Genomic DNA, 17,624 nt, shown 5'->3' with positions numbered 1-17,624 from the left:
AATGATATTTCTTCAAGACTAAGATTTAAAAATAAAAAAACAATAGTCAGAGAATACACTTCATTAGTAATACATTTAAAGCCTAGGTGAGTCCTACAGAGAGGAAGAAGTTGAGAGAGAGAGCAAGAGAGAGAGAGCAAGAGAGAGAGAGAGAATAAAAAGAAAAAGAGAGAAGAGAGAAAGATTCATCTAAATGATGAAGTCCTAGCCTCTATTAATTAATATAAAATAATTATAAGTATTTATTTTAATAATTGATTAAATTATATTGCGGTTTGCGATATACCACATTATTTGGATATGAGGAATCACAACCGCATATTGCGATCGGTTCTATAAACCGAATGTTGCAGTCGGTTTTCGTGATAGGTCAGTTTATATGCAGTAAAACCTCAGTCATCATTTGCGGTTTTTCAGTCTAAAATGTCAACCCTAATAGTGAGCATCTCCAAGGCAAGAGGCAAAAGAGTAGGCAAAACTCATTTGACTTGCCACATCAACATTTTCATGCTCTAAGGGAAGAGCCAAATGGGTAGGCAATATATACATACTCTCCCCAACAAGGCAATATTGCCTACTTCAAAGTGAAAGGTATATCAGGCCCCACTTTCTTTTTATAATAAAATATTATCTCCACTCTCTCACCTAATTTTTATAAATATAATAGTAAATGTAAAAGATAAAAATAAATAATATAATAATAATTTGTAGACTTGTAGTGACCAACTTTTTTCATGAGGCAAATGGGTAGGCAACATGCCACCTAGGTTGTTATAGTACAACTTTGCCTATTTCATTTACCTACATCCTTGGAGATGCTCTTAGGGTTGGCAATTTTCCCACAGGTAAGGGTCTTCACGAGACTTCAATAATAATGGGTTGGATATGAAGGATAAAAAAGGGTATACAGACAAGTTCGAAGAATTTTTCGGGTATGGTATTTGGGTCCGAACATGCCCTGTTTAGAATATATATAATTTATTTTTCATATAAATATATTATAAAGATGTGTGATGGTGGTGCTACCTCTATAATGATGATCATGTCTTGGACATGGTTTTAACATGTAATAATTTTTTTAGATAGTCTAGATTTTTAGTTAATAAAAATTGAATTGATAGATATCTTGTGCTCACTTTTTTTCTTGTTCAACAAAGTAGTAGGCTTATTTACTGTAGTACCCCCTAAAACTATGGTCAAACCTCACTTTAACCCATACAAGTTAAAGTGACCCAGGGTATCCCCTTGGCCAAGGTTTAGTGGTTCACTTTACCCCCCACTGTTAACTCTGTTAAAAATTCTGTTAAAAACGCTGATGTGGCACAAATAGGACCCACTCTTTTGTTGAAATATATGTCACCTAAGTGACATATGTAAAAAAAACAATAAAATATTTTAATTAAAAAATTTGACAAACACAAAAAGAAAAAAAAATTACATTACTTCTCTCTTCTCTCTACCTATTTCTTTCAATCTACCTGAGCCCCGACCTCGCACCCCACCAACCCACTTGGGGTAGCCACCACTGCCCCACCAGCTCCTCCCCTCGCTATAACCAGCTTAGCAGCCCCAAAACCACTCATTCCAAACTGCGTTGGAGCACACCGACTCGCTACTGTGTATGAAGTACAAGAAGACGAAGAGGCCTGTGGCATTTGCAAGAGCAACAGGGGACGGCATTTTCAACGCGATCATATGAGACGTGGTGGTTGACCCCTCGTTTCAACGGCTAGGGCTAGGATTAGGGTTGGGGAAGGCGGTGATGGAGAAGTTGGTGGAGGAATTGGTGGCGAAAGGGATTTGTAATATAGCTTAGTAAGTAAATATTTATTTGATAGGTTAGTAGTAAAGATTTCTTTTGTTTGGTAAACATTAATGGTAAAGATAAGTAGCAAATCACATGCCATTACAGAAATTCTTGTGCTTGAATTTTAATTACTAAAATTCTATGCTTGAATTTAAGCAGCAAAGCACAACCCCAAATCGAAAGTCAAACCCATTCAAACTCATTCAAACATCATACAAATCAAGAGGTATAATACCCAAAACCATTCAAGAAATCAAAACCAATAGGGTTGGGGGGCGCTCCTTTTGTCTATAAATTAAATTTTGTTTTTGTTTTAGGATTTAGAAAATTATTGGAGTTTTAGGGTTCTATTTGGTAGGCAAGAAAATCTCAACAGAAAGTTGAGATTTTGGAGATGGGTTTGGTTGGGGAAGGAATGGTTTTGAGGATTTTGAGGTGGCGAAGCTAGTTAGATGGAGGAGAGGAGCTGGTAGGGAGGAGTTGGGGCAGTGATGGTTGCCCCAAGTGGGTTGGTGGGGGAGGGAGTCGGGTACAGAGAAAGAAAGAGGGGGAGAGAAGAGAGAAGGGGAGAAAGAAGTAATGTAATTTTCTAATTTTTTTAAAATAAAATATTTTATTATTTTTTTCACATGTGGCACTTACATGGCATATATTTTAACAAAAGAATGGGTCCTATTTGTGCCACATCAGCATTTTTAACAGAATTTTAATATAGTTAACAATGGAGAGCGAAGTGAACCACCAAACCTTGGTCAAAGGGGTACTCTGGGTCACTTTAACTTTTAGGGCGTAAAGTGAGATTTAACCATAGTTTCGGGGGGCACTACAGTAAATAAGCGTTTCTTTTTTTTGTTTTTTTGTCGTAATTGGGTGGGTCGGGGAACTCGTTCCCCAACAAAGGCTGGGATGGGGAATACCTGATTTGAATATTGCGAGTATGAAGGCATGGATGGGGATGGGAATGGCATACCCACCCCTGATTAGATCCATTGCCATTCCTAATAAGGCTTTTTTCTTATACAACAATGTCGTTTACGACCAAAATAAAATATACAACAATATCGTTTGGTGATTCACACTCAATGCACTAGAGAAATTTATTGGAGTAAATTACACATATGATGTTACCAATGGATTGTTAGTTGGATTGGTACAGTGTAATTTGAGCACAGTTGAAGGTTGATCCATCCAACCCTAATTCATTCTTCATTATATGGGTTGGAGTTTGAATGTGGGTTTGGTTGGAGCATGTCTAATGGGACTGAGTGATCTGGCTTGGGCTAGGTCCAGATCTGGCCTCAAATGAAAAAAATCACTTTCTAATGCATGTGTTTGGACTAAGGCAAGATGAGGGGCTAGTTATTCCCACATGTTGGCCGACCAAGATAAGGGACCCACTGTTAGTTTTTTAAAATAAAAAAAGGAGCAGCAAAAGCTGATGCCAACAATCATTGAGGAGCTTGTCACGCCTCGATTCGAAAATAGGGATTATCTCCGAATTAAGACATGAATCATACCATAGTTATAAAAACAAACTCTGATAACTATGATATGATAGAAATAGAGTCAATAATATTACAAACTTATTTTAATAAGTACAAAGTCAGAGTCACAGTAGCTCAAAGTTAGTTACACACACTACAGTAATATAACACACAACTTATTCCTTAATAATTTTACAAACAGTATCTAACAACACTGATCTAGTCCTTTGGTGGAACTTCTCCTTCCTCGGAATTTGCATTGAAACCTGCAACATCTATTAGGGTGTGAGCATTTTAATGCCCAGTAGAGTACTGTAACATCCCCCCCTTCAAAGCCAGCTATCACCGCTAACCAAAGTGGCATGCATTACACAATTACAAAATAAATAAGTCATGCATATGCGATGATGTCATGAACTCACTCCCTTCTAAACTAGACCTGGCAATATTGCACACGACCCGTTAACACGACACGAATTCGCACGAAATTATCAGTATTTGGATTGAGCTTAATGGGTCGGGTTGAAAACGGGTGAACCCGTTAGCCACCCATTAAGCTAACGGGTTGGGTCGAGTCAATTCGCGAATATTCGCATCCACCCGTTAAGGAGGGTAATTTGGTAGTTTTGCTAAATGTGTTTTAAAAAAAATATCTGTCTCCAACTCCAACACCATTCCTCTTTTTTTTATATTCCTTTTCCATCTTTCCTCTTTCTCTCTCTGTTTACTGTCTCTCACCTCCCACTCTCTCTTTTCTTCTTCTTCTTCTTTCCATCTCTTTTTTATTTTTCCTTTTCTTCTTCCTCACTCCGTCATTCTCCATCTCTCCTTTGTTTTCTTCTCTTCTTATTCGTCTTTTCCTCTCTGTCTTTTTTTTTTGGATAAATAATCTAATCTAATCTAATCTAATCTAATCAACCATTTTTTTTTCTCTTCTTGTGACCTCCCACTCTCTTCTTCTTCTTCTTCTTCTTCTTCTTCTTTCCATCTCTTTTTTCTCTTTTCCTTCTTCCTCTTTCTGTCATTCTCCATCTTTTTTTTTTCTTCTTCACTTTTTATCTGCATCTCTCGTCTCTTCCTCTCTGTCTTCTTTTATATATAAATAATCTAATCTAATCAGCCATTTTTTTCTCTTCTTGCTCTTCTTTATGTAAGTTTTCTGGATGGTCATGAAAGTTTTATGGATGGTGTTTATGAGATGGAAATTGAGAGAAAAATGAGAGAGACAATGGTTGCTGGCTATGTGTTTTTTTTCCTTTTTTTTTCTGGGTTTATTCTTAACGGGTTAATGGGTCGTGTCGGATATTCGCGAATAGTAACGGGTCGTGTTTGGGTCTAGTATTTGTCACCCGTTAACTTAACGGGTCGTGTTCGTGTTAACCCGTTAAGAAAACGGGTTAACCCGTTAACGACCCGAAACCCGCTAAAATGACCCGTTTGCCAGCTCTATTCTAAACCCACTAATTCATACTTTAGAGCATCAAGCCTGCATGTCCCATACCATGCATTTTACCACTGTGGCTCCGAATACCCTAAAATACAAATTAGTGCCCATTCGTCCCTTACCCCAAGTTCATTTTGTTTACGAATTTCTCAACTTTCACTTTTTGTTAGAGGCCCTGCTCCCATCACCTTAATATATTCAAGCTCTGCTCCCGTCACCCGAATATATTCCACATTTTTTTCTTGATATATCTAAAGTCTTCTCCCACCCTTTAGATATACCTTAAACTACGCACAGACCCAACACAACTGTATTTATGATCCATATGTAAATGTAGCTCAATTGTTTGTGGAATGATGACAATTCAAATAAAAACAATAATATTTCAAATTTATTCCCACGGATAGTAATATTCATCAAACATCATATAATATTCAATAAACATCCATAAAACAACATTAGCATTCACCTAACGATACACACCAAGCAAAACAACACGATATTCATATTTAATATTATATATAAACACTAAGATTAACAGTGATATAGTCTAATCATTAGGGAAAAGTTAGAGACCCTACCTCGTATCCAAGAAGCTAAAAGGACGAAATTACCCTTCGGAGGTGGTCGGGTTCTCTCCCGTTCCTAGATTTGGACAATAAATAAATAAATAACATAAATGAAGTTAGAAAAATCTAATTTTTATAAAAACATTTTTCTTTCTTAACATAGAGAGTGCACCCCACTCTCCAAGCTAAACCCCTCAAAAAGTCCCGAAACCTATACCGTCGGACTCGGATCGAGAAATCTAGTTGGATGGACTAAAAATATGGTGTCAGAGGCTGCCGGAACAGCCGCCACACGCCGCCACTTTCCGGAGCCGCGAGTGGGCTTGTTCCGGTTACTGTTCATCGTCTTCAAAAATCCAGCAACTTCCCCCGTTTTTTTCTAGTTTTTAATCCCAGATTTTGTGAGGCCTTTTGACCAACCAAACGTCAACGAAAATGGGCAAACTCAAAATGGTTTTGAAGCCTAGTATCTATAGTTTCTAAACCAACAACCCAAACTGAAAACGGATCTAAAACGAAGGAGAAAACCAGCTCCAAAATTAGGCTCGTGACTGGTTTTTCTGCAGAAAACAGACTTTTTTCCAAACTTTGTACAAGTGTTCAACCTATCAAAACTCAACCAAATTCGACGAAACTAATTTATTTTTGTTCCTTGCCATGTCTAGTTTACAATCCAACAAATGACTTCCTCAAACACTCAAAATATTGGGAGAAATAGAGATCCAAAGTGAGGCTCTCCGGCTGAAAATTTCCAGAAAAATAACATTTTCCAGATTTTGTTCAAAGTTGTTTTCAACCATTCTAACACCCCAAGTGGTTCCTAAGGCTTCTAAAACTTTTCTAACTTCATACCTATCAATTGAACTCATCAAAACTCAAAATGAAACCAAAATCAACAACACCCATAGTTGAAAAAAAAATGCTCTATACACCCAATCCGAAAATAGAGGTTCAACCTCTTCCAATTCAATCTTCCTAACATTCAATTGACTCAAATTATTCTTTAAGAGATTAAAATCACACAACCACAAGGTTAAAACCAGAAATTTCGAAATCAACTCACCTTAGAAACTCTCTTCTTCTCTTCCTCCTATCTCCTCCTTTCTTCCTCACCCCAACTTCCATTTTTTTCATCCGAAAAATTTATCTTAGCTTAGCAATTAATTTTTCTTAGCTTAGACTAGGTGACTCACCTATCCTAGGTTTACAACTCATCCAATTGAGATCAAACCAGAATTTTTTGAAGGGATTGTATGAGGGAAGGGGGAAGGAATGAAGGAGGGAAGAAGGCTGGGCTTACACGTTGCCTCCAAACTTCTTTTTTTTATTTTTTTTTTATTTTGTTATTTTATATTTTATTTATTTATTTATTTTAATAATTATAATTAATTATTTAATTTATAATATAAAGACTAAATTTATTTATAACTCATAATTAAGTTAACCACATATTTTATTAATATCCATTTATTTTATTTTATTTTTATTTTTAATTTTTTCCTAGATGTTACAGAGCTACCACGTGGTGCTCTAAAATGTAACAGCCCAACGATTAGTTGCTAACCCTTTTTTTTTCTTTTTCTTTTTCAGTTCCCAACTAGTTCAATCTTTTTTTTTTCCCCTCACAACTATATAAAAACCTAACCATTTGTTCATCACCTTCTCACCTCTAAAAATCTCGCAATTACTCCAAACATTTCTACTTGTTTTTCTTTTTTCATTTTGCTAAAAATTGTTGTTCCAAAGTATGGCTTAAAATTGTTTCCAAAAATAAATTTTTGTGTTGCTTTTCTTATGCTTTGATTTTTTTTCACAAATAAAATAATAATAAACTAAAATAACAAGTTTTGAGTTTAGCTCCTAGCCCCTAGCCCCTCAGCACCACTAGAACCACAAAAAAAATTGAGAGGCTATATTTTGTGAATAGTACTATTTTGAGGGGCTAAAACATCACCTAACCCCTTGCCCCTTGCCCTTGCATTAGACATGCTCTTAGGTGGTCAAGACACTGAGTTCGTACCTTTAGACCCAAATTCAAATCCCCTTCATCATAAATTATATTAATACGTACCAATACAAATATTTAAAATCTTCTGTTTAAGTTATTTAATATGTAAGAGCATAATTGATATTTCTCACATAATCGTGGTATATTACATCCATTTAAAGGATAAATTGGTCTTGTAAGGGGTCTCCTTAGTAGTTAAGAATGTTTACTTATGCACTCATGACATTGTTCGATTTCTCCATCTCCCAAATATCACTCATATAAAAAAGGGATAAATTGGTTGGGCAAAAAGTCATTTATAGTCTTTGTAGTTTCTCGGTTTTACCACTTGGGTTCCTATAGTTTCAAATTTTGCAATTTTATCCTTGTAGTTTTCAACTTTGTCAATTTTATCCTTATAGTTTTTAATTCTAAGCAATTTAAGGACACATTTCAATTTCTGACAAAAGTCCTCTCAATTATGTTAAGTTTTAACCAGGTGCCACTCACATAGAGGGGTATTTTGGTAAACTTGAGCCAAATTCCTCCCAAATTCCTTCAAATTTTCCCTAATTTCAAATCAGAGATGTAAATTTTTTTAAAACCATGCGCCCCAAAATAACGCTTATAGTGAATGAGAAGAGTTCCAGTTTGTGTTTTATTGTTAGATGGCTCGAGTGAACCTCCACATGAAGGGCACGTGGTCAAAACTTGATGTAATTTGGAGGAATTTGACAGAAATTGAAACGTGTCCTTGAATTGGTCAAAATTGAAACTACTACAATGATAAAATTGACATAATTGAAACTATGGGGTCGTTTGGTACGGCGGATTGTTATGGACGGGACTAAATCCTGGGACTGTCGTGGATTGACTTGGCTTGATCTAAGCTGGATTAAGTACTGACCTACGTTTGGTGCTATGTCGGACTAAGAAGCTGGATAACGAAAATAGTACTATCCTGTGTTTGGTTTATGCTCAAACTGGGACAAGAAAATTTAAAATTTTCTTTGAAGTGATAATATTTTAATTATCAACTATTTTTATTATAATTCCAAGGCCAAAAATTGGTATTAAATTTTCCAAAACTTGCCTATATTTTAAGAACACTTCCCTTATGCAAATTGCCAAATCATCACTAAGTAATTGCAAACACAATATACAATTGCCATCACAGTTTGCAAAAACAAAATGTCTATCAATTGTCGAACCATTAGCCACATGACCTCTACCCTTTTATTCTTCATTTCTTTGTTCAAACATGGTGAGACAAGCTCCAAACCATCCCAACATCATATCAAGCAAAAAAATGCAAAAGTGAGATATTTTATATATATGCAAAATTCATCCACATGGCTTGAAACTACAAATTCAAGTTCACATATTACTTTCCATAAGCTCACAGACTAACAGTAATAATAATCAACCAAAAACCCACATATAAAAATAAACATCCATAATTCCAAACTGAGACTAATAAAGCAGCAAAAACAAAAGCAATAGCAGCTACTTGTGGTGTTTCTAAGGTGGGAGATGCACTTGTGGTGTTTCCAATTTATCGGATGCTGCCTCCTTCAAGCATTTTCATTGAGCAATTGCTCAACAAAGGCTTTTTTTATATCAGCATCAAGTGACTTTGTTTGCGCTAAAACTAGACAGGTAGTATGTAGGCCAACTTAAAGACGAGGTGGATGTTGAGGGTGAGGACCCTCAGTATGTAAGAGCAATCGGTAAATAAATGGACATGCATACAGAAGACAAATGTACGTGGTTCACCTGAATAATGGGCTACGTCCACAGAGAAGTATGTTCTCATTATAATAATGTGTGTATACATTGTACATAGGGTTAGACCCAAGGGGAAGAGGAAGAATACCGAAGGCCGAAGGCAAATGCCGAAGGCTGAGGGCAGATGCCGAAGGCTGAAGGCAGATGCCGAAGGCTGAAGGCAGATGCCGAAGGCTGAAGGCAGATGCCGAAGGCTGATGGCCGAAGGCTGAGGGCAGATGCCGAAGGCTGAAGGCAGATGCCAAAGGCTGAAGGCAGATGCCGAAGGCTGATGGCCGAAGGCAGATGATCTGGCTGATGGCCGATGATTCGTGGGCTTGTAAATGGGCTCATGGGTAAGCCCATGAGGCCCTAGTAGCCTGCCCAACCTCTTTCTTCCTCCCTTTCTTCCTCCCTCTCCTTTGAAGGAGAAGGGTCTTCTTTTATAGGGAAGGGAGAGTCCCCTTCTCTTGTGTTTTGTCGATGTGGGACTCCCTTCCCTTTGCTTGGATTAGCTTGGAAATGCTTGGAAATGCTTGGCCATATATTGTACAAACAGACTTGAACAGAGATATTGTTGAGCTTAAATGGTGAAGAGTTTTCAACCATATCAATATGGCTAAGAATAGTTGCAGACAATGCCATTATAAACCCTGCAAGCAATACAAACAATCCAAACAAGATTGCCAAAATCATTAGTTCTCTGACTGCAAATGGAATTAATTGATGGCAAGAAGCAAAATCTTGTACAGTTACACTTTCCAAAATAAAACAGAGTTATGGTTTGGATAACAAAAGGATTGAGCTTCTTAGCAACAAAAAAAAAAAGCTGAGGTGAGCTGGAAACAACATTTGGAACAAGCTGCACTTCCAACCATGCTTTTCAATTACCTTTGTTTGTTTTAAACATTATCAAAAGATAGAATATATAAAATTTTGGGTTCTGAAATAAAAACACACATTTTTTCTTTAGAAATCAAAAGAAAACTTGGTTTTCCCCTTTTTTTTAAGGGTTTAGGGAAATCAACCCAATCAGACATGAGAACCATTTCTTCTTTTTTCTATATTTTTATATCATCATCACGCGACTATCCACAATGCTCCAATTCCACCCATCAGTTTGTTCATATATTCTCATCCAAACAAAAACCCCATAATCAAAACAACTCAACATTGAAAACCCAAGAAAAATACCGAATTATAATCCAAAGAAAATTAACCAATACAAATCTTAATTTTCATCAGATTAAGCTAACTACAAACAACCCCATAATCAAAACTTAAAAATCAAACCAAGAAATAGTAGATTGAACCCATCAAATATCACCAAGGAGAGAGACAAACATAGAAGAAGAGTGGAAAGAGAGAAAGAGAGTTGAACAACTAACCTTGAGTGAGTGAGAGCAGAGCACAACAGAAGAGGAAAACAAAGCAAAGCGGAAGAGGAGAGCTAGAGCAACGTCGAAGAGGATAATGGCAGACTCGATAATGACTTCGTTATTTAGCAGCACCTCTTCAGAGCTCGCTATTTTGTGCCAACAAGCGAAGCCTTTTTTTAAGGCCCGGATTATCTAATCTCATTTAACTTAACGGAGGGTTGCACCAAACATAGGTTAAAGGTGTTATTTAAGCTAGTCCAATCAAGCCAGTCGAAGGAGGTGTACCAAAAAGGGCCTATATAGGTACTAAAGTGGTAAAAACAATAAACTATAAGGACCAAAAGTAAACTTTTGCCAATTGGTTTCTAACAACTTTTATGAGTCATTTTATAGTGTGGGCCTTATATATGACCCTTAAGTAAGGTTCTATATCTTAACCATTGGATCAGGCTAACCAATTTGATCTAACGGTTAAGAAATAAGGCCTCACCTAAGGGCCATATATAATAGCAGTTCCACCCGTTAGCCTAGGCAGGGAAAAAGGCCAACCAAGCGAGCATAATGGGACTCCAACGGTTGAATCCAATTCGAGCAGATGGTGGGCTCCACCAAGCTTGGGTAGCCCCGAAGGCAAGAGCAACCCGAGCTGTTGCCTGAGGGCATTGACGTCAGTAACGAAAAATAAAATAAAAAATATGAAAAATTACCAAAATATTCAGAATATTTTTTAATACATACCTAGCATATTTTTATTTATTTTTATTAATCTCATACATATAAATAAATTAATCTCATGTGAATAGTAATTACCCTTGAGTTGCCATGACAATAAGTGGAAAAGCAACAAAAATATTACTAGGACAGATAGTACTCACGTCAACAGTAAGGCCTCACCAGAGGCGGATCCAGGATCTGTAACCCAAGGGGTCATAGTGTAAATATTCCAAAAAAAAATTAGAGAGTTTTTCTTTTTCTTATCTATTTTTTCTCTTTCAAATTCTCTATTTTTTTGAGTTTCAATTGTGATATAACATAATAAAAGATAACTTATGATTATAAATGGTTTTAATCAAATATGCCATTGCCAACAACAAAATAAATATAACTACAAAAGTGCGCAGAAAAAAAGAAAGGAAAAAGAAAAAGAAAAAGAGTGTGACTAGAAGATAGATCCATCTTCTTTTATTTATTTATTATTTTTTCTATTCTCCTTTTCTTTTCTTTTATTTAATATTTCCCCCTCTCTTTCTTTATTATTTTCCTTCTTCTTCCAGCCAACCCCTCTTTTTTTTTATCCTCTCTTTCTCTCTCTGTTTATTTCTTCCCAGCCTCCCTCGCCACTCCCTCACTGCTAACTAAACGAAGAGACTTTCTTCCATTGTTTCACAAACAAGAGCAGCACGAAAGTTGGTTTGGCTTTTGCATCAGTGCACAATCGAAAACAAATGGTCTATTGATTCCATGGCAAACCAACACAAGACACAGACAGGCTGGGACTTTCGTCAAGCACCTGGTGTGCACAGAAGGGGTCGCTCCGCAGCTGTCCAAGGGGTCGTCCATGGAGCCCATAGCCAAATTTCAGGCATTCCAAGGGGTCGACCCTCTTGTCCCAACGTGCGTCCGCCTCTGGGCCTCACTATATAATTCTTGCAACTTTTAAAACTCGGGCGTGTACACGGACTTTGACATGAGCCCACGAGCCTAAACGCTATAGCCCAAATACTGGCCTGGGGCTATGAGCCTGAAAGTTGTAGCCCAAATGCGGACATAGTTACCCCTGACGTTACTATCCAATCACAGCCATCCAATACATATCAACGGCTGGATTTCGCCACGTCTCATCAAAACACATATCCGGAGGAAGTAGACAAAAATAGCCCTCCTCAGCCGAACCTTCTCGAATGTAATTATTTAATGCCAATCTGAGACTCACAGAAGCAACAACCATAACATTGATCAGAAAACACCAGTTCCCGTAGTTTCGATCGCGTTCCCAAATCTCGATACCGTAAGTCTTCTTCTTTTTCTTTAGGTTCGTCTTCAATTTCGGTTTTTAATATGTTATGATGAAATTAGGGTTCATTTTCGATTTTGGTTTGTAATTTGTCGTGATGACTGTTGTAGGTGAAAGAAAATGAGGGGTAGGAGTTATAGTTACAGCCCTTCACCGCCTAGGGGTTACAGCAGACGACGTCGTAGCCCTAGCCCTAGAGGTCGCTATGGAGGTCGTGGTAGGGATCTTCCCAGCAGTCTCTTGGTTCGCAATCTTCGCCATAACTGCAGGTATTTTATTATTTATTCTGTTTCTTGCAGAATATGTATTTTATGGTAATAATTTTGTAGGATTTAAATTTGTGGTTGTGCTTGATTTATATTCCTGCAATTGGGTTTTGTTGCATTGATTAGAAAATTATGTTCTTCTGATTTTTCAAGTCCTGAAATTTATATTCCTGCTTGTGGTTTGCAGGCCAGAGGATTTACGTGGGCCATTTGGGCAATTTGGCCCCCTCAAGGACATCTACTTGCCCAGGGATTATTATACTGGGTAAGAATGCTTTTTATCTATGCAAATTCTGGGATTTTGTTTTAAAAAATTATGTGAAATTTTTGGGAGTATTTTGTGGTTGAATTGAACTAAAACTTGTGAATTGGGACAATTGTTTTGGTTTGATCTGAGTGTTTGATGACGGGAATAGTAAATTTGTTTTTGGCATTTTTAAATATTTATTGGAATTTGGTTGTTTTTATTGAAAGTGTTGAAGACAACAATGAAGTATATAGAGTCTTGTTTTGAAGAGACCAATCAAGTAAGTAAGAGTGTTCAAGGTGGTCTTAGTGTACATGAAGATGTGAAGAAAGTTGGTTTGAACACATTGAGAAGAAGTTGAAGTCTTGAAGAATTTCAACTCAATTTTATCCTTGACTCCAACAAGGTTAGCAGCCAGTGATGTTTCCACTTGAATTGTATAAAGTCTGGGGAGCTATTTGTGCTTATGATGCTCATTGTAAAACATGCTGGAGTTTCAACCATATATATGGATTTTCTGTAATACTAGAAGGTTCCAGTAACATTGATAGAAGACTGTGTATTTCTTTTTTTGTTATACTGACTGTTATTGTATGGTTCAGGGAGCCACGTGGCTTTGGATTTGTTCAGTTTGTAGACCCTGCTGATGCTGCAGATGCCAAATACCATATGGATGGGCAAATTCTCCTTGGACGGGAAGTAACAGTCGTATTTGCTGAGGAAAACAGAAAGAAGCCATCAGAAATGAGGGCAAGAGATCGTGTTAGGTAAGTAATGTTGTTGTTGACGGACATACCCCCTACATTGTAGATGTTCTATTTTTAAATAGAGTAATTTGCTACAGGTCTAGATGGTTTCTCTGTCTTTCTATTTAACAGATAAGGATTACAAGGGTGTTCAATCATGTTTATCTTAGTGACTCGTTTTGATCTAAAAATTTGATTTGTAAAATTTGATCATCTATGTGATCAGTTTATACTTGTTCAACTTCATATCCCCCACCAATTTGTCTTGTAATTATATATTCTTTGTTATTTGATATTAGGGGTCAGTCATACGATAGAAGACGGTCTTCCTCTCGTTATTCTCGATCACCGCGATATGCTCAAACCTACTCTCGAAGTCCTGATTACTATTCACCTTCTCCTAGGCGGAGGCGGTACTCAAGGTATGCGCTAACGTTAATTTTATTTGTTTTGATCTTTTACCTATATGCACCAGTAAAAGGGGGAAATATTACTATGAGAACTGTTTTACTCAGCATTTCTTGTTCTGATTCAGGTCAATTTCACCGAGGGACAGAAGGTACCGGGAGCAATCACGCTCAAGATCTCCCCATGGTTCAAGGAGCCGTAGCAGCAGCTTTAGTAGGAGCCGGAGTCAAAGCTTGGACTACTCTCAGTAGTGGGACTTTGTAGAGGTGCTTAATCAGAAAGTAGAAGAATCTATGTTTGAAGTTGTGATCTAAACAAATATTCAGTAATTCTACTCCGTGGAATTAATGTTGACATTAAAAGTACTGCTGCATTGTATCCTAGTTTTCTTTGTTCGACCATGAGTTGAATGCCCCATTTTATCATGATGAACTTGTTTCTCTTTTAGGCTTTTAGCTATATGTCCAATTGGAATGAGTTTTCGTTTAATAGAGCATTTTAATCACCACCAAGGTTTTTCATAATTTACTCGAAAGTGGCCAAACTATCCTTAATTCTTTTTGAAACCTGACATTAACAGAAGACACAACGGTTGCTAATGGGGGTTGTGATTAAAAGGAGAGAGAGCTTTACTTATAATTCCTTAACATGGAAATTATAAGACCAAATTGGATACGTGTATGTGAAGGCCAACCAAGTTAGGCAATTCTTGATGTGTAGCTAGCCAAGGTCTCTCACAAAACTTCTCTGCATAACATGGACATCCAAAAAATTGAGGTAAGTCCCAAATTTATCTTTACCATTTTTGTATGTGTTTTTTTTTTTTTTTTTGATCAAAGGAATGAACATGTCATTATCATAAAGTGTTACATAAAAACCCAATACAAAAGTCAGAAAAATAAAACAAGGACTCAACCAAACAAAATAAAAGCCCAAATCAAAATACAAAAAGGCCCAAAACAACCCAAAAAACCCCAAAATACAAAAACCCTAGAATCAAACTTCTTAATTTACCCAAAAAATAATCTACGAAGTAAATTGACAGACAAAACAGATAAGGGAACCTTTTGAGGACATACCTTGAACTTGGGCTGTGCTTATTTAGGGTTTTTAGGGCCGGATTGATTTCTGTGTTGTCTTTTTTTGCTGATCCCTCATTACCAGGAAGAAAAAGGGCAAGAAAAGGGGGGGTGTTAATATAATTATATTATATCTGTGTTTGCATTTCTGAAAGAGCAAAATGATACCGCCGGTCGCCTTTATGCATTTCTGACAAGTGGTGAGCCAAAAAGATTTAAAGTATTTTAGTTTTTAGGCATTCGGCTCTCAACCGTTCGTTTTGTGTCATAATTGAAGTGGATCTTTTTGACCTTTTTTTGCCGTCATTGGAGGGGGGGTAAAGAGGGAGAATCTTTTAATATATCAAAAGCATTCCCAAAGATTGCTATGTTGTGCGTTATTAAATTCACAGCATTGTTGAAATATACCAAATGCAAATACTCTTATCCCCCTTTTGTTTGATGAAAATAATTTCCCGAAAGATGAGAATTAGGAAAATTCATTTCCCGAGTTTGGTAATGGCGAGAAAATAATTAGAAAATATCACATTCTTTTAATTCCTCAACATGGAAATTATAAGACCAAATTGGATACACGTATGTGAAGGCCAACCAAGTTAGGCAATTCTTGATGTGTATTGTGTAGCTAGCCAAGGTCTCTCGCAAAACTTCTCTTCATAACATGGACATCGGAAAAATTGATGGCGAGTCCCAAATTTATCTTTATTATTTTCGTGTAGTTTAAAAGGAGAGAGAGCTTTATTGATAATTCCTCAACATGGAAATTAGAAGACCAAATTGGATAATGTATATGAAGGCCAACCAAGGTAGGCATCTTGTACCAAGTTAGGCAATTCTTGATGTGTAGCTAGCCAAGGTCTGTCGCAAAACTTCTCTTCATAACATGGACATCTAAAAAATTCGCGGCGAGTCCCAAATTTATCTTTATTATTTTCGTATAGTTTAAAAGGAGAGAGAGCTTTATTGATAATTCCTCAACATGGAAATTATAAGACCAAATTGGATCCATGTATATGAAGGCCAACCAAGTTAGGCAATTCTTGATGTGTAGCTAGCCAAGGTCTCTTGCAAAACTTCTCTTCATAACATGGACATCCAAAAAATTGACAGTAAGTCCTAAATTTATCTTTATCATTTTCGTATGGTTTTTTTATTTCTTGGTCAAAGGAATGAACATGTCATTACCATAGAGTGTTACATAAAAGCCCAATATAAAAGTCAGAAAAATAAAACAAGGGCTCAACCAAACAGAATAAAAGCGCAATCCAAAATACAAAAAGGCCCAAAACAACCAAAAAACCCCAAAATACAAAAACCCTGGAATCAAACCCTAGAAACAAACTTCTTAATTTACCCAAAAAATAATCTAAGAAGTAAATTGACAGACAAAACAGATATAAGGGAACCTTTTGAGGACATACCTTGAACTTGGGCTGTGCTTATTTAGGGTTGTTAGGGCCGGATTGATTTATGTGTTATCTGTTTTTGTTGAGGTTCTCCCCTCATTACCAGGAAGAAAAAGGGCAAGAAAAAGGGGGGTGTTCATATAATTATATTATTAATAGAGACTGACCATGATAATTGATGTAACAAATGGAGTGAACCTTATATATCACACAATGTGAATCATCAGTATAAGATAAGAATATTAATTACATAATTAATAGCGGTGAAATTCACTTAATACAAATAAATATCACATAATATTATAACAAATGAACATAATGTGATTCACTATGGTTGTTTTAGTATATTTCAATTTTCTTTTTCATTTTTTTCGGGGGAAAAGTAAGTTTTAGCATTATTGTTTGTTCAACATCTTTCTGGGTACTTCTTAGGAGAGGAGAAGCAACCAAGTAAGCCCCACATGGGATTGAGAGTGGATTGATTGCCCTTTGACACGTGTGTAATCACCCTGCTGCTTTTGTTTCCGACAATGCCCTCTGCCACCCTTTTCTTATCCCCTCCCTTCCTCTGCCCCTTGTTTTTGCATTTCTGAAAGAGCAAAATGATTCCGCCGATCGCCTTTATGCATTTCTGACAAGTGGTGAGCCAAAAAGATTTAAAGTATTTTAGTTTTTAGACATTCGGCTCTCAACCGTTCATTTTGTGTCATAATGGAAGTGGATTTTTTTCACCTATTTTTCAACAAAAAAAAAGAGAGAATCTTTAAATATGTCAAAAAAAGCATTCCCAAAGATTGCTATGTTGTGCGTTATTAAATTCACAGCATTGTTGAAACATACCAAATGCAAATACTCTTAAGCCCCTTTTGTTTGATGAAACTAATTTCCTGAAAGATGAGAATTAGGAAAATTTATTTCCTAGAGTTTGGTAATGGCGAGAAAATAATTAGAAAATATCACATTCTTTTTCATATTTGGAGTGTGTAGACTTTAAAAATAAACTTTATTTAATTTTTTAATT

General features: G+C 36.5%; 1 protein-coding gene and 1 long non-coding RNA gene across 2 annotated transcripts; one reads left to right on the top strand and one right to left on the bottom strand.

Moving 5' to 3' along the window:
* Window positions 1-3,359: 3,359 nt before the first annotated feature.
* LOC110749091 (uncharacterized) lies at window positions 3,360-6,589 on the bottom strand. The gene is made up of 3 exons (XR_002525564.2): window positions 6,368-6,589; window positions 5,317-5,380; window positions 3,360-3,566 (listed from the first exon to the last, which is right to left on the bottom strand). It is a non-coding gene; the product is annotated as an uncharacterized LOC110749091 (long non-coding RNA).
* A 5,699-nt stretch (window positions 6,590-12,288) lies between these two features.
* LOC110749085 (serine/arginine-rich SC35-like splicing factor SCL33) lies at window positions 12,289-14,543 on the top strand. The gene is made up of 6 exons (XM_021949108.2): window positions 12,289-12,445; window positions 12,562-12,720; window positions 12,905-12,982; window positions 13,567-13,731; window positions 14,010-14,132; window positions 14,246-14,543. The coding sequence occupies exons 2-6, from the start codon at window positions 12,572-12,574 to the stop codon at window positions 14,367-14,369; spliced, it is 639 nt and encodes a 212-aa protein (XP_021804800.1). The 5' UTR covers window positions 12,289-12,445; window positions 12,562-12,571; the 3' UTR covers window positions 14,370-14,543.
* The last annotated feature ends 3,081 nt before the right edge of the window (window positions 14,544-17,624 follow it).

This window comes from Prunus avium, chromosome 7 (assembly GCF_965620075.1).
Source record: "Prunus avium chromosome 7, drPruAviu1.hap1.1, whole genome shotgun sequence".
NCBI classification, from domain to species: Eukaryota; Viridiplantae; Streptophyta; class Magnoliopsida; order Rosales; family Rosaceae; genus Prunus; species Prunus avium.
This window is presented reverse-complemented; position numbering and strand designations above follow the sequence as displayed.